This window comes from Magallana gigas, chromosome 6 (genome assembly GCF_963853765.1).
Source record: "Magallana gigas chromosome 6, xbMagGiga1.1, whole genome shotgun sequence".
NCBI lineage: Eukaryota > Metazoa > Mollusca > Bivalvia > Ostreida > Ostreidae > Magallana > Magallana gigas.
Genome location: NC_088858.1, coordinates 32,691,259 through 32,717,746, shown reverse-complemented (window position 1 = coordinate 32,717,746; position 26,488 = coordinate 32,691,259). Strand labels below are relative to the sequence as shown.

Here is a 26,488-nt window from a genome sequence, read left to right as displayed (position 1 = left end):
GGAGACCAGGTCCATGCAATATTAAAGATATATTTTATATCAATTTAGGTATTTGTGAAGAATGAACGATGCGTACATGCCATTTGCTGACATATAGTTCATGTTACTCGTGTTTAGAAACGTGATTCCTGACTGCTGAGTGAAGTTACATGTCTGATCAACTTAGAATAAACAATATCACATGATATTTAAGGTAGATTACTTCTAACGCCTACCGATATTTAAAAATAAAACGAAATTTCGTTTCGATCTGAGGTCAGACATTTTTGGATGATGTGTTTATTCCATCTCAAGACTCAGGGTAGGCTATAAAAGGGAAAAGTAACCCCGATACTTATGTTCAATTCGACACCATTTTGAAGAGGGGGTCAAAAGCTTGTTTATACTTCCACCGGTTACTGACCCACAAAACAAACTTACTGACCTAAAATGGCGTGTCTCCAATCAAAACTCCAAATGACAATACCCCCCCCCCCCCCAAAAAAAAAAAATTAAATTATGGTATTTTCCTTAATTATGAATGTCTGATCTTTTCTATATTTCTGTAAATGACAGGCACGTAGCATTGTTTTTGAAAGTGGGAAGGGGGGGCAGACTCATCCAAAACATTTTGACAAGCAAGAACTTGCCCCCCCCCCCCCCTGAAGGAACGACGCGTACATGCCATTTGCTGACCTATCGTTAATGTTACTCTTGTTTGGAAACGTTATTCATGACCGCTGAGTGACATTACATGTGTGATTAACTTGGAATAAACAATATCGCATGATATTTAAGATAGATTGCTTCTAACGTCTACCGATATTTAAACAGGTCGACCTCGTACTACAATCTAAAGTCTGCACGGCCATTAGAACCATTTTAACCTGGCCTTGGACTTTCAGTAGGATGTAACTATTTATTTGTGGCGTCAAAACAACTTAAAAATAACGCTGGTTTCAAGTGAAATCTACATCAATTGCGTAGTTTTTGCTCAAAAGCCAGACAAATCCTGTGGGTTTCAAAGAGCAATGGCTGAGTGGCCTTCGATGAAATTGACAGACCTACGTCACATTGCTGTTTGACACCGACTACCCAGTGTCCAAGCTCTTGTTAAAATGGTTCTAAATTAAAGTGGAACAACACACCTGGATAAAGTCACTCAAATTAACAGTTAAAAATTTGTAATATGAAAGCTATATAGATAAACTGTACATATGGCATATAAGCAAAAATATTGCAATTTGGGGGTAAAGAATATCTTAAGAATATATTGAATATCTAAAAAAAAATTCAATTCAGTAAGTAAAAACAAAAGTCCATGCGGGATTTAACTCGGGCATGATGTACGGATCACAAGCCCGAAATTTTATCCATTCGGCTATGGAGGAAGTTTAATTTATATTACCACCGATAATATCCTTTGAAATAAAACGAAATTTCGTTTCAATCTGAGGTCAGTCATTTTGTGATGATGTGTTTATTCCATCTCAAGACTCGGGGTAGGCTATAAGGCTATGTTCAATTTGACACCATTTTGAAGAGGGGGTCAAAAGCTTGTTTAATGCCATTTTCGGAGCGACTTTGGACATTCTAGATATATTTTCTAAGTGAAATATGGACAAAAATCTGAGGTTTGTTACTTATTTCCTTCATATTTTAAAGAAAATTACAATTAAAAACATTAGTTTTTGTGCTTACCAAAAGTATAAGCTACAACACACTATTTCAAACAAAGCTTTTGTTTATCAAGTATCATTGAAAGAATTTATATTTTTGAATTTCATTAATCTACATGTAGGCACCTTTCATTTACAAGATCTTAAAGCTGCTTGGTCCGATTTTTTTGTTATTACAGTTTTTCTTTACAAACCATTTATCTAAGAAAGTTAGGGACTTTCTCCTATTTACACCAGCAGAATCAGTCTCCTTTAAAAGTTAGAAATATTCAAAGTAAATAAAAATAATTTCTTTTTGGGCAAACGAAAAAACAAATCAAAATGCATCACGGGAATGTTTAGAAAAGGAAACCGTTTGGTTTCGTCCCCCGAATAATTGGGTTTATTCAACCCGCATGCTATGCATCGATTGTAAAGAAAGCAAACTTAAGAAATATTAGCGAACAAAACGTACACATGTTTATTTGTAATTTGTCTGATCATTTTGACCTTTATTTAAAGCGATGTTTTACCATACCCGTCTCGTTGTTAGGGAGATGAACATTAACATGAGGCGAAATAACGCGGTACCCTTTTAATGTCGTTTGTTTTGTTAGCAAATTTTGTACGTATTTTTCTTTATTTAAATTTGGCTGTTTTGACTGGGAAAACTACTGCAATGTCTATTATTATACATATACTTAGCATAACCATCGTTTAAAAGCGTGCATAAATTTGATGTAAAATCGGACCAAGCAGCTTTAAAACATTTCAAAACTTTTTCAGGGACTTACATGTAAATTCATAAAATATCCGTTAATGACACAGCATTATGAAACAGGTAAAGAAAGTAAGTCTTGATTCCTTCGACATTGAGTGATAAAAAAAAGAGTTTAAGGATTCTTTGGAACAAGCTAAAAAAAAATAAACCAACAATTTCTATTTTCCGTACGAAAAATAGTAGTAGTGATAACCGTGTTTGCCATTTGAGAGAATTATGTGGTTGAGATGACGCTACGCTAACTGAGGATGCTTCCAAACAAGTTTCAACTTTCCTGGTTGATTAGTTTCTGAGAAGATGATTTTTTAAGATTTACTCTATATATTCCTATGTAAAACTTTAACACACCCCCCCCCCCCAATGTGGCCCAAACCTAAACCCAGGGATCATGATTTTCAAAAGTTTGAATACACTAACTGAGGATGCTTCCACACAAGTTTCAGCTTTCCTGGCTGATTACTTTCTGAGAAAAAGATTTTTAAAGATTTACTCTATATATTCCTATATTAAACTTTAACAGCCCCCCCCTCCCCCCCCTTGGTGGCACCACTCTACCCCTGGAATCATGATTTTCACAATTTTGAATCTACATTACCTTAGGATGGTTCCACACAAGTTTAAGCTTTCCTGGCTGATTAGTTTTTGAGGAGAAGATTTTTAAAGATTTACTCTATATATTCCTATATTAAACTTTAACACCCCCCCCCCCCAAGTGGCACCACTCTACCCCTGGAATCATGATTTTCACAATTTTGAATCTACATTACCTTAGGATGGTTCCACACAAGTTTAAGCTTTCCTGGCTGATTAGTTTTTGAGGAGAAGATTTTTAAAGATTTACTCTATATATTCCTATGTTAAACTTCGACCCTTCATTGTTGCCCCACCCTACCCCTGGGGGTCATGATTTTCACAATTTCGAATCTACACTACCTGAGGATGCTTCCACACAAGTTTCAGCTTTCCTGGCTGATTAGTTTCTGAGAAGAAGATTTTTTAAAGATTTACTCTATATATTCCTATGTAAAACTTTAACACCCCCCCCCCCCCAATGTGGCCCAACCCTAACCCCAGGGATCATGATTTTCACAAGTTTGAATCTACACTACCTGAGGATGCTTCCACACAAGTTTCAGCTTTCCTGGCTTAATGGTTCTTAAGAAGTAGATTTTTGAAAATTTCTCAAAAATTTTCATTAATTTCTAATTATCTCCCCTTGAAAAAAGGATGTGGCCCTTAATTTTTTTTTCAACTTTGAATCCCCTTTGCCTAAGGATGATTTATGCCAAGTTTGATTGAAATTGGCCCAGTAGTTCTTGAGAAGATGTTGAAAATGTGAAAAGTTTACGGACAGACGGACAACAGACAAAATGTGATCAGAAAAGCTCACTTGAGCTTTCAGCTCAGGTGAGCTAAAAAGAAAAAAATATGTATGTATAACATTTTTATTCTATTCATTCAAGTAGTACGACTGAGGTAGAATCTAACAAAATTACAATGGTATCAAAAAATATAATTAGGTGTATATAATATTTATAGGTAGAATATAGAAATATACAAATCGACACTCCTTCAAAAAGATGCATACTACATTTCTTATCTTTCCCCATTTCATTTAATTCGAAATAAAATATTCATCTGGAAGTCTGCTTATTATTCCAATTTTTATATCGCATACCAAAAACATGACAAGAACTGGCTACATTTTGATAACTCCAGAGTTTATTTGTTTCTCAATCTCTGGAGTCATTTCCTTGTATGTATTTTCTTTGCAATTCAAGTAATATACAGGCGAGGCTACTTTGTTTAGGTCGTAACCCTCTTGCTTCAGTCTTAGCTTGCTTTGCTTGAAGGTACTGGTGTATTCAAACTCTTTCACGACTCTGAGGAATCTGGGTCTAGCATAAGAGGGCAAATGTTTCTCACTGATTTGGGCAATGGCCTTTATTTGTTCCTGAGTCAGAGACAAGTCATCGGTTTTAAGGGAGTGTTTTAGGCTTACCGCCGCCATGCCAGCTTTTCCTTCGTTGTCTGAAAAACATTTATGTTTCATTTAAATTATGACGAAATGCATGTTTCATAACTGTGACATACACTTAGCAAGGTTCATTATTCTATTTTCTTTAACCGTTCGGCCGAAAATAATAAAACAAAATCAATCTAGTTGTATACTTATGATGGCAGTATTGTCAACAAATTAACCATCTTAAACTTATAAATACATATATGATATGCATGTTTCAAAACTGTGACATACATGTAGCAAGCTTCATTATTCTATTTTCTTTAACCGTTCTGTCGAAAATAACAAAACAAGATCAACTTTAATGCTTATGATGGCGGTATTGTCAACAAATTAACCATCAAATCTGCCTTAAACTTATAAATACATGTATGATATTTTTTGCCATAAACTATAATTATGAGGAAAAGAAAAAATCCAAATATTTTAGCTTAAAAATTTGAAATTTTCTCCCATCTTTATACAGAGCTCTTAGTCCAACGGAGATAAATTTAGCCTAAACAGTGGCCAGTATCATTTGAGTTGAAATTGACACCCCGAGAAAACCATTGTCAACCGATGCGAAGCGGAGGTTGACAAAGATTTTTCGAGGGGTGTCAATTTCAACTCTTACCCTCCTAAACAGGCACTATTTATTTTATTAAACTGAATGTCTTAATTTTAAAGAAAACATCACTGCTTTTATATAGGAATGACATGAATTTTACACATAATTCACGCGCATGTAAAATTTGTTGTGTTACCCGTTGCCAAGTGCGTTGCTAACGCTATGGGTAATAGAACGGATTATCAACTGCGTCTAAACCAATCAGATTTCAGTTTTTAACATAAAAGTATAATAAAAGATAAAAGTAACCCCGATACCTATAATCAATTTGACATGGGGGTCAAAAGCTTGTTCAATGCCATTTTCGGAGCGACTTTTCACATTCTAGATATATTTCCTTAGTGAAATATGGACAATAATCTGAGGTTTGTTACTTATTTCCTTCATATTCTTAATTTCTGTGCTTACCAAAAGTATAAGCTACAACACACTATTTCAAAAAGGTTTGTTTATGAAGCATCATTGAAAGAATTTATATTTTGAATTCATTAATCTACATGTAGGCACATCTCATTTACAAGATCTTGAAAACATTTCAAAACTTTTTCGGGGACTAAACTTCATAAAATAGCCGTTAGTGATACAGCATTATGCATAGTTAAGGAAAGTAAGTTTTGAATCCTTCGACATTGAGTGATTATACGAAAAAGCTTAAGGATTCCTTGGAACAAGCTAATAAAATAAACCAACAATTTCTAATTTCCTTACGAAAAATAGTAGAAGTGATAACCGTGTTTGCGACTTAAGAGAATCATGTGGTTGAGATGACGCTAAAATTTGAAAGATAACCCCCGACTTCCTTGTAGATATGTGAACAATAAAAAAAGAAAAATATATGCATGTATGATATTCTGATTTTATTCATTTGAGTAGACTGAGTACGACTGAGGTAGAATCTCACAAAATTACAATGATATCAAAAATATAATTAAATAGGTGTAAATAATACTTATAGATAGAATATAGAAATATACAAATCGACACTCCTTCAAAAAGATGCATACTACATTTCTTATCCTTCCCCATTTCATTTAATTCGAAATAAAATATTCATCTGGAAGTCTGTTTATTATTCCAAATATCGCATACCAAAAACATGACAAGAACTGTCTACATTTTGATAACTCCAGAATTTATTTGTTTCTCAATCTCTGGAGTCATTTCCTTGTATGTATTTTCTTTGCAATTCAGATAATAAACAGGCGAATCTACTTTGTTTAGGTCGTAACCCTCTTGCTTCAGTCTCAGCTTGCTTTGCTTGAAGGTACTGGTGTATTCAAACTCTTTCACGACTCTGATGAATCTGGGTCTAGCATAAGAGGGCAAATGTTTCTCACTGATTTGGGCAATGGCCTTTATTTGTTCCTGAGTCAGAGACAAGTCATCGGTTTTAAGGGAGTGTTTTAGGCTTACAGCCGCCATGCCAGCTTTTCCTTCGTTGTCTGAAAAACATTTATGTTTCATTTAAATTATGACGAAATGCATGTTTCATAACTGTGACATACACTTAGCAAGGTTCATTATTCTATTTTCTTTAACCGTTCGGCCGAAAATAATAAAACAAAATCAACTTAGTTGTATACTTATGATGGCGGTACTGTCAACAAAATAACCATCTTAAACTTATAAATACATGTATGATATGCATGTTTCAAAACTGTGACATACACGTAGCAAGCTTCATTATTCTATTTTCTTTAACCGTTCGGTCGAAAATAACAAAACAAGATCAACTTTAATACTTATGATGGCAGTATTGTCAACAAATTAACCATCAAATCTGCCTTAAACTTATAAATACATGTATGATATTTTTTGCCATAAACTATAATTATGAGGAAAGAAAAAATCCAAATATTTTAGCTTAAAAATTTGAAATTTTCTCCCATCTTCATACAGAGCTCTTAGTCCAAATGAGATAAATTTAGCCTAAACAATGGCCAGTATCATTTAGCCCTCTTAATCACTAAACGTCATTAGTTATTTTATTATATTTTACGAATTTCATGATTATTGAAACGGAATCACCGTATACTATAGTACAATCCCTGACCAACGAGAAGCCCCTAATTGCCTGACGTCATGACGTCGGGCATATCTAAGGTTTAAAAGTTGCCTTCTCCGAAACAGCACAGACAATGGGAGCGAGCAATATTAAGATTTTTCACAAAAAAGATTAACCGATGCATTGAAAATGTGTCAGCATTTACATTCACAATTGATAAGAATGTTATATGGGATGTAATTACATCAGTGAGCAAGAGTTTTCAAGTAAAAGGGCTGTTCACCATGCACGTGTGTTATCCTGATTTAAAAATAGATTAGCCAAATTTGAACGGTGGAAAAGGGGGGGGGGGGAAGGGGGGAGTCATCGCAACAAGTCGTTACATATTGTCTATTACGGTATAATGTAAGTAATATTTGGTGTTGGATTGTCATCATTACCAAAGAATCATCAGTTTGGATTAAAACAAATATATATTGAACTAAATCGCCGAAGTGGGGTGTGACCCGATTTTCGATCAATTGGGCGATTTCATTATCTTGAAAGGGGCACAAAACTTGTGTGTCTTACTAAATGTACAGGCAATAAATAATTGCTAGTCAAGTGTGTGTGTTATTTTGATAGATTTCTTCCAAATATTCGATCCAAAGTAAAAGTATGTAGTTGTTACAAAACAAATGTCAAAAAATTCATTGGATCCCCTCCCCATGGATCAATGCCAATGGATGAGTTCATTCAAACCATCGGATCGAGATCTCAGCCGTTGCGTGAATGGTAAAGCAGGACTTCGCGCCACAATGTCTCATTTATAGTTTTTGCGCGCCGATTAGTTGCCGAGTCCAAATTGGGATCACAGAAAAATACTCCAGCACACCATGTGTATACAGCGCAGGCACGTAACACCGAGGGTGGGGAGTGGGGTGCTGCTTCCCCCTTTTTTTGCAGCAGGCACTTTTCTTAACTTTACATATAACATAAATGGAAATATCATTGATTTGCCCCACTCCACTTTCGTCGGAGCATGTAATAATTGAAACTGAAAGTAAGGAATCTTATTGAATTGAAGTTACAATTAGGATTTTTTTTCATGATTTTGAGAATTCGCCCATTTATTAATTGCTTGTCAAGATGTTTTGGATGAAGGTGCCCCCACACACTTTCAAAAACAATACGTGCTTGAATATCCTTTCCTACATGTATTTCCTATGGTTGGACGTTTTATGAAATAATTTAATTTCAAGTGATATACGTGTACATGCACTAGAATTTATGATCAGCAGCGAAAAATTAAAATTAATTTCTTATTAAATAACCTTATTTAAACATGCATGCTTCCATTGAATAAATATGTTAAGTCAGGCAAGCTTTTTCGAAAGCTATTACTTGTGGCACAGAAGAATCACTTTCTATGTATAAAGGAGTCGGTATCCTTTGCTGCAGAGACGGGAGAAAGGTAGATCCGACTGTTTACATTGTATACACGGATATATTCGCCGCCATTTTATTTTTTATTTTCGTTCCTTTTGCCTTCGTTGTCAGCGGGCGAATTTAAGACTGGGTGAATTCCAGTGTTGAAGGGCAAAAATCACGCTTGGCGAAAATAACTCTGTATACAGTAGTATAATTCATAACAAGTATATACAAAAACTATGTATTGCACGAAAGACAGTGATAATTATGATTTGCATTTTCTCCTTATCCATAAACGTCTTGCATATTAATATTCAAACACTTTGAAACTAATTGAGATTTCTAATAAACGGTCACCCAGTATGCCGATTAATAAAAACTGTGTACAATTTGCAAAAATCGCGACCTGTTTCTGGGTAAAGTCAGTTGAAACAGTCCAATAATATTTTTTTCTTTACTCCACCATACTTTAAGCCGGCATCCGCACCTTAGGGGTTGTATTGTATACTTTGAGAATGTGCATTGTTTAATAGAGATCCAAGAGCGCCAAATGAAAATAAATGTACATTGAAAAAAAACTTCAAAGTGCGTGATTTTGTAAAGTGCGTTGTAACATCGCGCGTCGTAAAAGTTAAATAATCATATCAAGTAAGAGTCACACAAAACATCTAACAGTTTATCATAACAATAAGTCAAACCTGGAATCTCGACACCATATACACACGCATCAGTTAAAATGTCCAGTTCCACGAGGATATTGGCGACTTCTGTGGTGGATACGTTCTCCCCTTTCCATCTAATTACCCAAAAAATAGGAAAATGAAATTGGTCCTAGACAGTATTCACAATCAAATAAAATAATTGACAGAGAAGTTTCATAATAATTTGAAATTTCACTAATTGGTGGCTTAACTGATGGTTCAGAGTTCCCGTGAATTCATAAACTGAACCAAATTAAAGTTCTAAGAGTTCACTCAATAGTATTTTATCATACAAAATAAACCCATGAGATTAAGAAACCATTTATTGATAAAAAAAAAAAAAAAAAAACCCCACACACACACACACACACCGTGTCTTTGTGTGTGGTTACACTAGGAATCAAACTTGTGACGTATAGTTCAATACATTGTATCGATGGCGTATTGATATTATAATAGTATATCAATATGGTCGGATCACGTCAAGTTGTCAGGCGCGTATCATCAGATCAAACGAGACGCGAAGCATACTACGTCATCAGTTTCAGAGAGAGGTGATACAAAATCGGAAAAACACAGTGTGGTGATCCGCAAAATTGGATCACACTCTGTTAAAATGACAGTATCAAGCAGGGAAAATTGATGGGTTTGTTATGAAGCCCCGCGGGATTTATTGGGTTTTGAATAGGTCCCGACCATTATAAACACTGCCTCGTGCATCATTATTCTAGGAATAAGGAATCATTATTTGAGTATTACCTCAAAGAACGAATCCTTATTCATCAAATAATGATGCATGCTTCTATCTGATGTTGTGTAAAATTTTGCTGTGTACCTCATAAAATGACACTCCCTCAAAATAAAAAAGAGACCGACAACACTGGAGGGGCACGTCCCCCGAGTATCACGATAGCTCGTAGATGGCCCTGTCAGGGCAGGGAGACTGCTTGCATTTTAAGCTTTATTGGTTTCAACTTATTTTACTGTAATATGATTACAATTATGGAATGAGTACAAACCAATAAAGCTTTATTGTGGAGTCATAATTTGAGTCGAGACTCCTCTGACTGCTACCCCGCTTTTATTAATTCATGTTTACAAACAGCAATAAGTTAACTCAGTAACACGTAAGCGTCATTTTAGTTTTTACCCTATCATATTCATAAAATTACAATTTCTCAACTTATAAACGTTACATATAATGTAAATTTTATAAAGAAGACAAAAGCTGTCAATGTGACATAATACATTCGTCAATCCTGAATTGATAATCACTAAAATTCTACAGAAATTGAGTCCCTTTATACACACGTACTTCCGTTTTTACAAACTTAGTGTTTTTAATAAATATACCCCTTTACAGTTGAGAGAATTCTGAGAAATGATTAGATGTCATCACTTATGACACTACACCTATGTCGTTTAGACTGTACCTGAATGTGTCACCTAGTCTGTCTGCAAAATACACGAAATAGTCCTTATCTCGTGTAAAGGCGTCCCCCGTGTTGATGTAACAGTCTCCGGGTACTATGACGTCATGCACCAATTTCTTTTTCCGTTCGGACTCTTTTCCTTTATATCCCTCAAACGTCATACGGCGTCTTTCATTTAACTTCAACAGCAACAGTCCAGGTGTATCTAGCAATGAAAGATTCATACGCCAAAGATTCATACGACGATAAAGTTCTCCAGCGGGAAATATTGCATCGATGAATTGAGTCATGTCTCTCTCTCTCTCTCTCTCTCTCTCTCTCTCTCTCTCTCTCTCTCACCAAGAGGGGCCAAAACACACAATCCATCCTTGTTTCTCACAACGTCTTCGGTTGCTTGGTCATATAGGACGAATTCGCTTGGCAAGGTCATTTTCTAGAATAAAACAGTAGCGGTATTTAATCTCAAAGAATATATATATTAAGAGACCTTAATGCATTTTTCACATATCATCCAACTATCATTTGATTATGATACTTAGAATCGTTTTAACAAGAGCTTGGACTTTGGGCAGTACGTGACAAACTCCGATTTGACGAAGGCGGGGCTAACTCGTGGTTAACTGTCCAGTCATTGGCTAATAGATATGAATATATTGAACGCAATGACACACGCCAGACTTCACCCAGATATGTATATTTCGCTGAAACACATCAATTTCACACAGCAGAGCAGATCTTGGCAAAATATTCCGATTTTGACAGTCTATGAATATTAATGAGCTTCTCATAGAATTAGAAGAAAGCAGGTCAATATTTGACAGCTTGTTTAGATGAGCAAACTAGATGGTAACACCTCACAGAAAGTCCAAGCTCTTGTTAAAACGGTCCTTAGGTGGTAGGCATAGGGGACAACAACTCCATGTTGTGATGTACTATAATAATTTATCATAATAAACAATTTAATCAACTGTAAAATTGAGTGTAATTTTATAGTTTCTTTCCCAAACAAATTTCAACTCGTAGTGGGTTAGCGGTTTCACTACGAATCTGTAAGTCATGAGTTCGAAACCCACTGGGTATTTGAAAAATTTTACTTTTCTAAAAAATTCAAAACTTGTCTTATGGTCAAATATTGTGAAATTTAAAAATTCGAAACCAGTGAAAGTATTTTCATTAATTATAATGTACTTTAACCCACATTAATATTGATATATGTTCCATTACACTTTAAAAAACAATTTTCTGGTATATAAGATGTGCGGTTTTCATCATCTTTCACTTTTTTGCAGTCATTACACCGCACATCCAGCTCGTGTAAAACTAACCCAATGAATTCATGTAATAGAAATTGGATCTATATCCGTCTTTTGTCGGACATTGAAAATGGTGAAAATTGTGTGATTGAAAAACTGAAGATTATTAAGGTGGTATGGGACACCTGATGATATTCATGTGGATAAAAGTACATTATAATCAAAACTCTTTCTCCGGTTTAGAAGTTTTAAATTTTACAATATTTGCCCCAAAAATGCTTTTTTTAATTTTTTGGGGGGAAGGGTAAAAAAATTTTAAAGTCCCAGCGGGATTCGAACTCATGACGTACTGATTTGCTACCGAAACCCGAAACAGTTATGAAACATACTTGTGAAAGAAGAAATCAAACTCAATTTTATTGTTTAATTTCGATAGAAAGCACGTCACAATATGTTGGTGTCTCATACCACCTTTAAAATAAACGATTTGATTGTAATCTTACCAATAAAGGGGACATACGACCGACGGCGCCTAGTTTATTTGAGATGTTCACCATACCCACAGGCATTTCTGTAGCCGCGTAGAACTCGTAGATATGGGGTATTTTGAATCTGTCCGACATAATTTTCCACACATCCCTCCTCAATCCATTCCCAAAAGCACACCGTATACAGTGGTCCGAATCAGAGCTACTCTGAAGACACATGTATATAACTTATAATAAAATGTCTATGTATGAGAATGATTACAGGTATACGATCTTTATTTCTTCAACATAAACTTTTTTTTTTCAACATAATGAAAAGTAATTTTCATTGAAGACCGTCACGATAATGATGTGTGTTGGCTCCAACGGAATCTCCGATACATATGTGTACAATGCACATGCATTATAATATGAAGATGGATCCTACATATATATATATTTAGACATCAACTAGATATGTCACCAAACTGACAAATACATGGTTAAACTATGATTTCCTCAATATTTGTCGAATACTAATTTCGTAGATTTCGTTGTTTAAATTAATTAAACCACAAAATTAAATGCTCAATAAAGTGCAATTTATCAAATAACAAACTTCATTGGTCATTCAAACACGAAATCACGTATCCTTGAAATTAAGATTTCAATTTTTAACTTAAGAACGTTATTTACTCAGGGTTTGAGTTCTCAAATTCGGATTCTTTTAAAGTTCAATTGCATGAGTAAAATGTGTTTTAAACACAAAAAGTATTTATGATATGAACTATTATTGACATACATTTGATATTTTTACTATATTATTTATTGAATTAGGCTCAAACAAAGTTGTGCTTTTTGCAAAACAAAGGAATTTAGTTTACATTTTTCAGATTTTGTTTTTCACTGAAATATATTTGGTAGTACTAAATTATTTAAAGTTAAGATTAAATTTGTAAGTTAACATATATAATTTTGCATATTTATTGTTGGTTTTATCCTACTTTTTCATTTAGATAATTGTATGGCACATACTAGAAAAATATTAAAAAATGCTCAAAAACGATAAAATACACCATATCTCAAAATTTTGATCACTGACCTCATATAAATTTCATTCCAGCAGAGTGAGTTCAATAAACTTAGTTTAATAGTACAAATGTTTTAGTATTATCATCATTCAATATTTTTTAAATTTGAATAAAAAATGGGTAGTGATTTAAAAACTGGTAGAGGAAATTCGGACAGGAATATTTATAAAAATTGTGAATAAAAACTTGATGCTTTGTATCTATTTGGTACGGAAGCGTATTAGTGCCACTTTGTATTTTTTTTCTTTAAAATCCCAACTTTAAAGTTGGAATTTCCAACTTTAAAGTTGATTTTTCCAACTTTAAAGTTGGAAATTCCAACTTTAATCTGGGAATTTCCAACTTTAAAGTTGATTTTTCCAACTTAAAAGTTGGAATTTCCAACTTTAAAGTTGGAATTTCCAACTTTAATCTTGGAAATTCCAACTTTAAAGTTGAAATTTCCAACTTTAAAGTTGGAATTTCCAACTTAAATCTTGGAAAATCAACTTTAATCTTGGAATTTCCGACTTTAAAGTTGAAAAAATCAACTTTAGAGTTGATTTTTATTATATTTATATATATAGATAGATAGATATATACTATGATTTTTTGTTCAGTGTGAATTAGGCTTTACTCATAAAAAGAATGGGGGGGGGGGGGGGGCTCATTCGCTTTCAAGAAGAACTCAATATAATAATACAACAACTCGAACTCACTGGAAATAATAGAACATGTCATAATTATAATTTCAATTTTATTTTTTGAATTCCATGAAAACAATAACTATGTCATAATCAATATATATGTGTATAAAAGGTTGCTTGATTGTATCATATACATATAAAATAAATTTAAAAAATCCTCAATAAATAAAAGAATTACAAGGATTAAGCATAATGAAGCATAGTACTGAAAAACATTTAGGAAAGTGATTATATGTAAACAATAATCTATTCTGCGATTTTCAATAAAGAATTTTTAGTTAACACATACATATACGGTAGTATGTGCATGATAAACCTGAACAATTAATAAATATGTTGAATTGAATACCAAGATTAAAGTTGGAAATTCCAAGATTAAAGTTGGAAATTCCAACTTTAAAGTTGGAAATTCCAAGATTAAAGTTGGAAATTCCAACTTTAAAGTTGATTTTTCCAACTTTAAAGTTGGAATTTCCAACTTTCAAGTTGGAAATTCCAAGATTAAAGTTGGAGATTCCAAAATTAAAGTTGAAATTCCAACTTTAGAGTTGGAAAAATCAACTTTAAAGTTGGAAATTCCAAGATTAAAGTTGGAAATTCCAACTTTAAAGTTGGAAAAATCAACTTTAAAGTTGGAAAAATCAACTTTAAAGTTGGAAATTCCAACTTTAAAATTGGAAATTCCAAGATTAAAGTTGGAATTTAAAAAAATAAAAATATATATAGAGTGGCACTAATACGCTTCCGTAATTTGGTGTCTTTGTCATTGGTAAACTTTATTTTAAAAAGAGTTTAGCAATTTGTATTATTTTCACAACTAAGAAAATCTCAATCTTAGTGTAAAATTGTTAAGGATTTTTCTTATATTTTCAAAAAATATTCAATGATCGTTTACTCAAAAAGTAGGTCATTGACCTACGTTTTTGGAAGTGAAAAATAACACTACAATGTAAGGTCTATAACACACAATAGATAGTTTTTGATTATCATCAGTGGAATTTTTTTTCATTCTGAGTAAACGTAATCCTTAATCCACGAAAATTGGAAAAAGATTAGACAGGGAACCACTTACCGGGGGCGTGGCAGCTACGTATCGCAAGATTTCGCCGACATAATGCACTACAGTTACCCGGTGGTCCCGACAGTCCCGGATAAACTGAGAGGCGGAAAACTTCTTCTTGAGCACCACTGTTGCTCCTGTGTAAATAAATAGTCGTTAAGTCTAGTTTGCATACAGCGTTTGACTCACATGATCGAAATCCATTGGTGCCTAAGTGAGCGGTATGGGTTGTAAAGTTTTTTTTCAAATCTCAACAAAATAGTAAACAAAAAGGCTATTTTTTTGTGGGGAGGGGGGTCAAACAATGAAATCTTCATCAGAGTAAAAAATAAGATTTTGTATATAAGATAGAACCATTTAAACAAGGCCTTGGACTTTCAGTAGGACGTAACTATCTATTTCTTGCTTCAAAACAAGTTGAATTGACGCTGGTTTCAATGTTTCAAGCGCAATATACACAGATTGCGTAGATTTAGCTCAAAAGCTTGACAAATATTGTTGATTTCAAAGAGCCATTTCTGAGTGGCCAACGATAAAATATACATTGTACAAGCCTACGTCACATTGCCGTTTGACACAACTACCCAAGGTCCAAGCTCTTGTTAAAAATAGACAAAAATGTTAATTTACAGATATGAATACTCAAAAGGGAAGGGATATAACAAGCCAGTTGATGAATACACTGTCAGACATTTTTAGTTATACATTTGTCTCCTGAACAACATACCCGTTCTTATTACATTTTCCACAGTAAGTAGAGAGGCAGCTGAATGATAGAGCGGAAGTGACGTGTAAATAATGTCGTCCTTGCTTATATTCAATGCTGCCAAGGCCCAGGAAGCCTTTACGACTTTTTCATATGGAATATAAGCTGCTTTAGGTAAGCCTAAAGGAGAAAAACATTCAGTATAAACAGATTTATTAAAGAACAGATTGTTAAGGTAAAATGTCTATTTTTTTACCTCGGTAGATTAAATTTATTTACCAATCTAAAGAAAAGCAAATTTTTATGCATTAATCGTTATTACTAAATGCACAATAATCTGTCATGTTGTAATTTACCGGGTGGCAGCAAATACAAAATTTACACCATGAGAACCGGACAAGACAAGTCCATAACACCCTCTTTCCATTTAACTCAAGAACACTGACCCTGGTGTCATTTCCAAAGAAAAAATTATGAGGTGAAAAATCACAATTATGGGTAGGTCTTATTTACAGACAGCTGGCTTCAGGATCATGAAGCACTTTTAGACTCAAGTCAAAATTTCAACCATTCATAAAATTATATTATATCAAAGCATCGCTTAAAGCAATATGAACTGCAATTTTCATGCTGCAATATTTTTTCACAAAAAACTAATTTTATTGTAAATAAAAACATTTTTGGGGACACATTTTGTAATTATTCATAGGATATATGTGTCAATATCTCTGTGTAAATCAAGCTGGCATTATAAATGTATAATAAGTACACGTACGCATGCAGGGGGTATATCCATTAAAATGTATAATGTCATGTCATATGTGAATATTATCTCATTATTTTTTCTGTTCTGGCTGCTGGACGCAAAAAATGTTCATGAATTTTTCATGAACTTTGTTTAAATGTTATTTTCTACTAAAATGACAAAAAGTATTATGGTTTATTAACGGGGAAAACCTTTAAGAAGCCTTAATTGAAGCAAAATTGAATTATTGTCGTCCTGTACAATTGAACTGCTATATATTTCTTAGAAGAGAAATCTTTCTTCTGACAAAAATTATGATTTTTTCCAACCTAATTTATCATAAAAGTGTAGTTTACATGCAGACTTAGCATACTAGCAAGTTTTTGCAGCAAAATAAAATTCTAAGAAATACAGCTCCTATTGCTTTAATTTTTGTAACCAGCAACGTAATAAAGAGACGCATTTTAATAGCATTTTATTTTTTCAATTTTTTAATCAGTAGACAATTAGAGAGGGAACAAATTTGACTTCAGTCTTAAACTGCTATATGATCTTTGGGCGCGATGTTTTAAAAATTTTGCCTTAATGAAAAAAAATCATTCTTGGGTAATAAATTCACGTTGGAACCTAAAGGTCACTGCTTAATAAGTTGTTTAATCACTTATTAATATTTAAGAGAAACTCCATAAAGAAAATAATTATATAACATTCTTATTTGTCTACCAATGATTTAATTGGTCTCGAACCTTTACATCAACCTTTTAATTACATTGTGTCAGTTAGAGTCTATATGTCGAGAATTATGAGAACACCCGCGTAGGTGTCAACCCGAAAAGGATGTCAGTGCGAAACATTTTGTGATGATGTAATTTGGTTAACCATAATAACTATTATGAAAGACAATTAACTTTTAGCAGGTTGGGACCAATCGCCAAAATGGGATATAATAGCCCATTTGGAATATAAATTAAATCCCATATGGGATATAAATGGAAGTGCAAAAGAAATTTTTATTGTGCTAAAAAATGGTAAATCCGGTGTTATATAGTGCATTTTCCCCCTAGCCATCTTTTCCCCCGGAAAAATGGCTATAGAGCAGTCCCCCCCCCCCCCGGAAAAATGACTATATAGAAGTTTTCCCCCACGGAACAACAAGATACAACAATTGCCCATTTGGTTTTGTCGTAAAAAACAATTTCAAATTAATTTTTATCCAACAAAATATCCTAGATGGTGTTATATTACAATTTTACAAAAGCACAATTTATACCTATATTCAGTTTTGAATATTTTAATAAACGATAAGAAAAAAGATAAATTCTAAAGTTTTGGTGGTATCGAACCCACAACTTAAAAAACCTAGCTCTATAATGTTACCTAATGTCTGGTGCTCTAACCACTGAGCCATTTCAGTCACAACAAACTTCATTGTTAAATGCAAAATGCAACTTCAACCACGAATTTAAGGACTTGTAGTATTTCTCTAAAGCTTTCAATTGTTGGGATACAAAATAAAAATTTTAAAGTATAGTGGGTCATCTCTCAACGTTTTTGTTGACTGAAATCGGTTTGATTTCCTTTAAATCTTAGGGTATGACAAAAATATGGAGCCCAGGCCCACTCTATAAAAGAAAAGGCATTGAAGTAATAAAAATGACACTATTTGGAGGTTTTGACACGCATACGCAAGTTTGAATTAACTTATTCTAAATATTTAACATATTTAAAGGTTATAAATCGATATTACAGTAAATATACATTGTTTTTAATAATTTAGAAAGAAATATAAGATTTGTTCATATTTTAATTTTATAGTATCTTATCTATTCTCATATAGGCAGTTTACACGCTTTATTCACCCATCTTCTTATAATATATCAAAGTATCGCTTAATTTTTGTAACCATCAACGTAATAAAGAGACGCATTTTAATAGCATTTTATTTTTCAATGTGATTAATCAGTAGACAATTAGACAGGGAACAAATTTGACTTCAGTCTAAAACTGCTTCATGATCCTTGGGCGCGATGTTTTAAAAATTTTCCCTAAATGAAAATAATATTTTTTGTGTTTTAAATTCACGTTGGAACTCAAAGGTCACTGCTAAATAAGTTGTTTGAAATCACTAATCAATATTCAAGAGAAACTCTATAAAGAAAATAATTATATTCTCATTTGTCTACCAATGATTTAATTGGTCTCGAACCTTAGCATCAACCTTTACATTGTGTCATTTAAAGTCTATATGTCGAGTATTTTGAGAACACCCGTAGGTGTCAACCCGAAAAGGATGTCAGTGCGAAACATTTTGTGATGATGTAATTTGGTTAACCAAAATAACTATTATGAAAGACAGTTAACTTTTAGCATCGCCAAAATGGGATATAATAGCCCATTTGGAATATAAATTAAATCCCATAAGGGATATAAATGGAAGTGCAAAAGAAATTTTTATTGTGCTAAAAATTGGTAAATCCGGCGCATAAGAATAGATAAAATGTAACAGTAGGGGTTTTTTTCAGTAATCGTTCTATTACGGAGAGTGTCCCTCAGTATATCCAAATCTTCATGGAGATTAATCTTACAAACTGAAGACTTTAAAATATTACTTTTAAATAGATATATTTTGTCAAGTCAAGTAGGCAATTTTTTCATCCACCCCAGTCGCATTTTCCAAAATTTTAAAGTATGTCACCTGCCGAGTAAGATATTGAAATTTATTAAACAAATCATGCAGAAAACCATTGGAGAAACTTTCTGTCATTTACATATAAACATTCAAATAAAAAGTACTATCTGATGAATTAAAATAGAACTCCCATAGGATTTTCAAATTCGACGGGAAAACTAATTTCTTTGAGGAAAATACTTTTCTGAACTATCAAAATTCCTGTAGAAAATACTTTTGATACCCTAGTTTCCATTGTTTTTGTTTCATCTTTTGTTTATTAAAATATTCAAATGCGAAACAAAGTGTTATAAGTCACCTGTAGTCCCCGATGTGTAAACATAGCAGCAGTTGTCGATCATTTTGATTTCTTTTCGGAATTCTTCAGAAACATCTTGATCAGACGACTCCTCAATTACGCCATCCAGCGGCTTAAAATCTGGGTCGTCTGCTTCTCCAAAATGGTAGATTGGTATTCCAGCCAATTCATTCTTTATATCAGAAACTGGATTTTGAATGTCCTTTTCTAAACACACATTTACAAACCAAATTATATATACCGTAAATTTCCTTTTAAAGGGGCATTGTCACGATTTGGATCAAATTTTATTTTTCTGTTTTTATTATTTACAATGCCTTAGGAATGCATTTCTATATAACGTTTAATACATTCATTTTGAGTCTAAAACTGGAATTTTCACTTCAATATTCAAAATGTAAGCAACAAAAGCTTTGTTTACATTGCAAAGAATTGTAAGCTCTGTAACTCGCTTATATCTCAACGAATAACACTCAAATTTATTTTGATTGCCTAATAGATTAAAAATGCGCTACTGAAGCATTGTAAACATTAAAATCGGAACGATTTTTTAACAAAATCGTAATCATGCCCCTTTAAATAGGCTTAATATCACACTTGATAGAAAAATATGCCGTTTATAAATACATATATTTACATCCAATAAGTTTGATTCCCTCTTTTTCGTACTACAAAAATTGGTTGTAATTTACAGCTTTTTAGAAACAGACAGGACTGAAATCTACACAATCCAGTTTCGGTTTGTCGAAACCTTCAGCACCTGAGAAAAATCATGGACTGCAAGAGATAATCATGATGATGTCAGACTCATATTCCCATAAAAGATGATTTGGCTATTTCTTTTATTCAACGTTTGATGTACATTAACAATATAATTTAGTTACTTTTACTATTTACGATCAACTAGTAAATAATTTGTTAAAAGAAAGATGTAGATATGAACAATTAAATGCTTTAATTCTTTGATTATTTATTTGGGATGTGAAGGATTTTTTTTTACCTAATCCATTTTCGCAGGTTATGTATTTTGTCAGCAATATCAGGAGATTATGTTTATTTGTTGTTCACTTATATCGACTTGTCAAATATAATCAGACTAAATAATATTATAGTCATTAATCAATAGAACCATTTTAACAAGACCTTGGACTTTGGGTAGTTGTGTTAAACAGCAATATGACGTAGGCCTGTCTGTTTCATTGTAGGCCACTCAGCTATCATAATGGCTGTTTGAAATCGACAAGATTTGTCTGGCTTTGAGCTAAAACTACGCAATCGGTGCATATTTCACTTGATACCGCGTCATTTTTAACTTGTTTTGACGAAAGAAATAGATAGCTACGTCCTGCTAAGTCCAAGGTCTTGTTAAAATGGTTTTAAGTCGAATTGCTGTATCTAACATGTATATTGTGTTGTCAGGTCTTTATGCTGTGTTGTTTTTAAATTTTTAATGTCGACTTGTCAGATTTCATGATGACAGACAAGAAGATGATAGTTTGAGCCAAAAACCCTTTTTTTTATAACAAAATATTAATTTTCTAGTCATGATGATCATTTTATGAGAAGTCGACTTAAAGATCTGACAAACTGACATTTATATCTGACAAGTCGACTTAAAAAATCTGACAAGTCAACATATCTATCTAACAATTTGTGGCATTTAACGATTTAAACAACGGGCATTTGGGCATTTGCGGTATCATATTCGCTCATCTTCTTTATGAAATGATTCGACGGTTCAACTTTTGCTTTAAAAATAACACATAACACTGTCATACTCATACTTCCTGGTGACGTGCTTGTGAATGCTATAAATAAATATTACATGTTAAAAAACTTTTTCAGCTCCTTAATGTTTTATTTCTCGGTCCTTTCTAGACAAGATTGAAATTGATTTTAATCCTGACCTTCAAAGAAACTCTTAACATACATGATAATTATCTCAGATGTCTGGCCCCTTTCATCGAGAGTTTGAAGTTGTAATATGCATATGCTATTTCTGTTTTAAACTTTGAACCCCTTCTGGGGCCCCAGCATTCTTCCGTGGTCTTTAGAATTTACAATATCTTAGGGGCTTGCTTAGAAATTTCACAAACTGTAGCTCTGTAGTTCTCGAAAAGTTTTTTTTAAATTTCCATAATATATAATTCTATGTTAAACTTTGAACACCTCTTGGGGCCCCGTATTAGTCCGGTGGTCACGCCTTTATTATATGTACATTATTTAAGGATGCTTGCAAAGTAATCTCACAAAGTGAAGCATTGTAGTTTTACAGAAAAGATATTTAAACATTTTTTTCTATGTATGTTAAACTTTGAACCCCACCGCAAGCCCCAATTTTCTCACTATATAAACAAGTTTTTGTGTAAATATTGACTTTTCTGGCGCAGTGGTTCTTGAGAAGAAAATTTAAAAACATTTTCCCTACGTATTTCTATGTTAAACTTTGAACCCTGCCTGGGGCCCCAGTTTTAGTCCGAGGGTCACAATTTTTACAATTTACAATCTTCACTATAGAAACAAGCTTTTGTGTGAATATTGGCATTTCTGCTGCAGACGTTTTTGAGAAGACATTTTTTTTTTTTAATTTATATGCATTTCTATGTTAATTTTTGAACCCCTCCTTGGGCTCCAGATTTGGTCCGAGGGTCACAATTTTTACAATTTTAAAATTTTCACTATTGAAACAAGCTTTGGTGTAAATATTGGCATTTCTGGTGCAGTGGTTCTTGAATACTGTGGATGATTTTTAAACATTCATCTTATGTATTTCTATGTTAAACTTTGAACCCTGCCTGGGGACCCAGTTTGGTCCGAGGGTCACGATTTTTTACAATTTATAATCTTCACTATAGAAACAAGTTTTTGTTTAAATTTGGTATTTCTGATGCAGTGGTTCTCGAGAAGAAGATTTTTAAACATTTTTCCTACGTATTTCTATGTAAAACATAGAATCCCGCCTGGGGCCCCAGTTTTAATCCGAGGGTCACAATTGTTACAATTTAGAATCTTCACAATACTATAGTATAGGCTAGCTTTTGTTTAAATTTGGCAGTTCTGGTGCAGTGGCTCTTGAGGAGAAGATTTTTAAAGACACGTTTCGCAATTATCTCCCTTTTAAAAAAGGTTACGCCCTTTATTTTAACAATTTTAAATCCTCTGTTCAAAAGGATGCTTTGTACCAAGTTCGGTTTAATTTGGCCCAGTGGTTTTAGAGATGAAATAAAAAAGGTGAAAAGTTAACAGACGGACGGACGCCGGACAACAGGTGATCAGAGAAGCTCACATGAACCTTCAGTAATCATTCTATTATTCAACACTGAAGCTTTAGCAATTTTATTTCAATACTTATAAAATTATAGGCTACAATGTAAGCACATTTTATTATGCCACCCTAAAATTAAGTATGTAAAGTGGGTAAGGTATTAACTTTCATCAGAGAGCTTTGCTTTACTTTTCTTCGCTGGTATAGTTACATGCATGACACGATACGTCCTGTAAGCACGGCATAAGTACACGTTAAGTGTAATTTGATAATATTAACATTGTGGATAATAATGTATAAATTGTCAAATCTCGGACATCCGTTCTTTTTTACACGTACATGTGCTTCGTTTAAATTTATCAACATTATCATTTTCAAAATATAAAAAAAATATACCTCTGGACACAAAAATCATTTTGGGCTCGGCCACCTTGATGACGTGAACTAATGATTCGTTCCTCAGATTGAAGTTAATGAACGCCATCTGCACTCCAACTTTCTGCAACCCTGTTCAAATATTATTTAAGGAATAAGGAATCATTCTTTGAGAATTATGAGGTGATAATTTCGGTCGGGGCGTGATCAAATCCAATAAAGCCCGAAGGGCTTTATGATAGATTTGATCACTCCCCGACCGAAATTATCAACTCATAATATTCAAAGAATGATTCCTTATTACTTATTTTTACATAAATTTCAGCAGTTGTACGATTAAAATCAGAATATTATGTGTGCAAACCCCGCTTGCGCCCTAGCAATGCGACTTTTGAATTTATTGGACTGTATAGTACAAAATCGATTCGTAGTGTTATCACAGACAACTACACTGGAATATGTAAATGTTTTTAGATCGTACCAATCATACAAAAACACACGCATATGCATAATGGCCCTTCATGGCAAAACGCACAAAAATTGAATATTCAGAAGAATTATACAATACCTAGTATCGTCCAAATAAAATCGGGTTCGTTCGCTAGAATGATGGCAACCACATCGCCTCGTTTTAATCCCAGGCTAAGTGCAGAATGGGCAATCTTGTTGGCCCGGGCGTTTCCCTCGCCGTATGAAAACGAGGATTTTTCAACTATTAGCATGGTTTTCTGTGGGTCCCTTTTTACCGTTTCTTGGAAGCGGTCGATGGGTAGTTTTCTCTTTTTGATATCAGATAACATTGGTAATACGGAAGAAATCATAACTGTCCAGATATATTTCAGATCGTAGACGACCCAGGGCGCCCAGAATTTGATTCCGAGGTACGAGGCGCCAAAGAGCCCGGTAATGGCGCCTGCAATCACGGTCCACATGGTTGATTTCTGGTACATGCAAGTATAAAATGAAACGTACCTGTGAAAAAAAAATGAAAAGAGGTACATATCAAAACACTAACATTGTTAGGAATACTGAAATAGAGAAAAGGACACGAACTTTAAAGAAAAAAGTACCCTCCCTTTATTATTTGAAGAGGATAAACATTATTATATTTACAAAATCTATATTCTTTTTGTATGATTAGTTACGAAACTTTCTTGATTGATCTGCATATCCTAATTTTTAGACGTTTTGAATCACGATAAGACAATAGTCTTTACTGCTTAACAATTACACATGAAGTTTTGTTTATTTCTTGCATGAGCGACTCCAGTATTCAGAATTTGTATAAGACCAAAATTTTATTCAATTTGATTATGCTAATATATAACGCGCTGATTAATCAAAAACTTCTGAAGAAATTATTCAAGCTTAAAGTCAAAGCGATTATTTCAGTTTACAAAAAAGAGCAGTCAACTTCTTGCATGCTAATATATATAAACAGAGAGAGAGAGAGAGAGAGAGAGAGAGAGAGAGACCTGAATGCATGTGTCTTTAAATCTACAAGGTTTAATAAAATATTGATGCGTATTTTAAAAAAAATCAAGGCAGAGCTGTAAAGTCCACATTTATTTGCTCAATCAATTATTCTTCCGGAATATGAGAGTGCTTTGATCAGAAATATAGAGGAGACAGATGATTTCAAGTAGAAACCGAGAAAATGACACTTAACAAGTTTCCCCTTTAGCTCATTACACACAATGAGCAAGATCTTTTAGAAAAAATACGTGGGTTTTTGTGTGTGTGTGTTTTTTTTTGTGTTTAGAATAAAGTTCTTTGGAGTTGTTACATATTTTTATAATGGTATATCACGTGCATCACAAATTAAATTACAAACAATTGGGTTCTCTGACAGACAGAAAGAAAAAAACAGTCATTACACACGTTGCATGTATAAATCTACGTACGTGTATTTAAATGTAGATAGTACAGATGTATACCACGTTCATATCATGGCGATTTTTTTGAAACATAGACACATTGCTAGCCTCGTTGTTTTATAAAATTTCATGATGATAAGGCCAAGAACGGGAACAGACGACATACATGTATATCTTTGTTGATATGAATTTGTTTTCATTCTTTTTTTCAAGATTCAGCACTGGGGGACAACTGCAATCTTTAATAACCCATATAGTTCATTTCAATTCTTGAAGATTTATATGAATCTGTGCACAACATCGCTCTTGTTTTACACAACAGACACGAAGCATATTTTTTTTAAGTTGAAAGGTGGCAGACCTATACCCAAAACATTTCTAAGAGGAAAAAAATGATTCGCCGGAATTCTTAAACTTTTGGAGAAAATTTGGGGAAGAAAATATACGCAGGACATCTTAAGGGGATGGGGTTAGAGGGTTTAGTTCCGAGGCCTTTTTTTGGAAACTTTAAACATACATGTACATAAAAATTTGATTCAAACATAATCCCCACTTTGGACACGTGTGGTTAATCAAATTATAACATAGAGATGATCGAAAGTCTGATTCGTATCTTATATAGTAACAAGCAAATTTTAACAGAAACTGCCCGCCATAATATGAAAGAGTTCAAACTTGTAAGAATTAGGTCAATAAATTCAGGCCGTACATGTATTGCCTAGAGTGCAATTGTATATAATATTATGCATTTATTAAAGCAAGGCCTTGAAGGTTGACAATGTCTGAATACTGTAGAGAATAAGTAGACCTGGCTTACACTATTGACAAGACGGTCATGATTTAACGTTAGTTACATAGTGATAAACAACATTCTACTATAATATTAATTTACAAACAAAGCCCAACTGAGATATCATTTTAAAAAAGTAATAAACAGAATATGCAGTCGCAGATGAATACAAGTTGTACTTACTTTTTCTTTAACGTCTTATCAACGCCAACAGTTGACTTGCTATGTTAAAAAAAGAACGATAACTCATGTAGAGGAACATGTTGGCGGATCACACCGATCAAATCAAGTAAGGCGAAGAACATTGATGACAAATATTGTTTAAATGAACGTGCCATCCAGTTCATGACTGCTTATGACCTATTCTATTTTTTTTTCAGAATTCTTTTAAGCAGCTATATTCAACAAGAATTGTCAATGGTTGGCTTCCGCCTCGCCTCGTCGCTGGCGTACTATATAACTTCAATTTCAATCCTAATTTCCTTATTTTCATATTTATTTTTTACATCCTCCAAAAAATGGGGGGGGGGCAACTCCATGATAATTTAATTTTTATATGTAAATTTTTCAATTTCACATTTCCTGGCCC

General features: G+C 33.4%; 1 protein-coding gene across 2 annotated transcripts; it reads right to left on the bottom strand.

Moving 5' to 3' along the window:
- Window positions 1-3,879: 3,879 nt before the first annotated feature.
- Window positions 3,880-26,234, bottom strand: LOC105325915 (long-chain fatty acid transport protein 6). Of its 2 annotated transcripts, none has more exons than XM_034469015.2 (11): window positions 26,083-26,234; window positions 23,801-24,204; window positions 23,254-23,364; window positions 19,593-19,799; window positions 15,882-16,040; window positions 15,167-15,291; window positions 12,354-12,545; window positions 10,937-11,030; window positions 10,598-10,802; window positions 9,162-9,259; window positions 3,880-4,449 (listed from the first exon to the last, which is right to left on the bottom strand). In XM_034469015.2, exons 2-11 carry the CDS (start codon window positions 24,180-24,182, stop codon window positions 4,118-4,120), a joined length of 1,905 nt encoding a protein of 634 aa, XP_034324906.1. In that variant the 5' UTR covers window positions 24,183-24,204; window positions 26,083-26,234; the 3' UTR covers window positions 3,880-4,117. The 2 variants fall into 2 exon arrangements, with proteins under 2 accessions (XP_034324906.1, XP_034324905.1); XM_034469014.2 differs by lacking the exon at window positions 3,880-4,449 and adding an exon at window positions 5,891-6,490 and having other exon boundaries at window positions 26,083-26,233.
- Window positions 26,235-26,488: the final 254 nt, after the last annotated feature.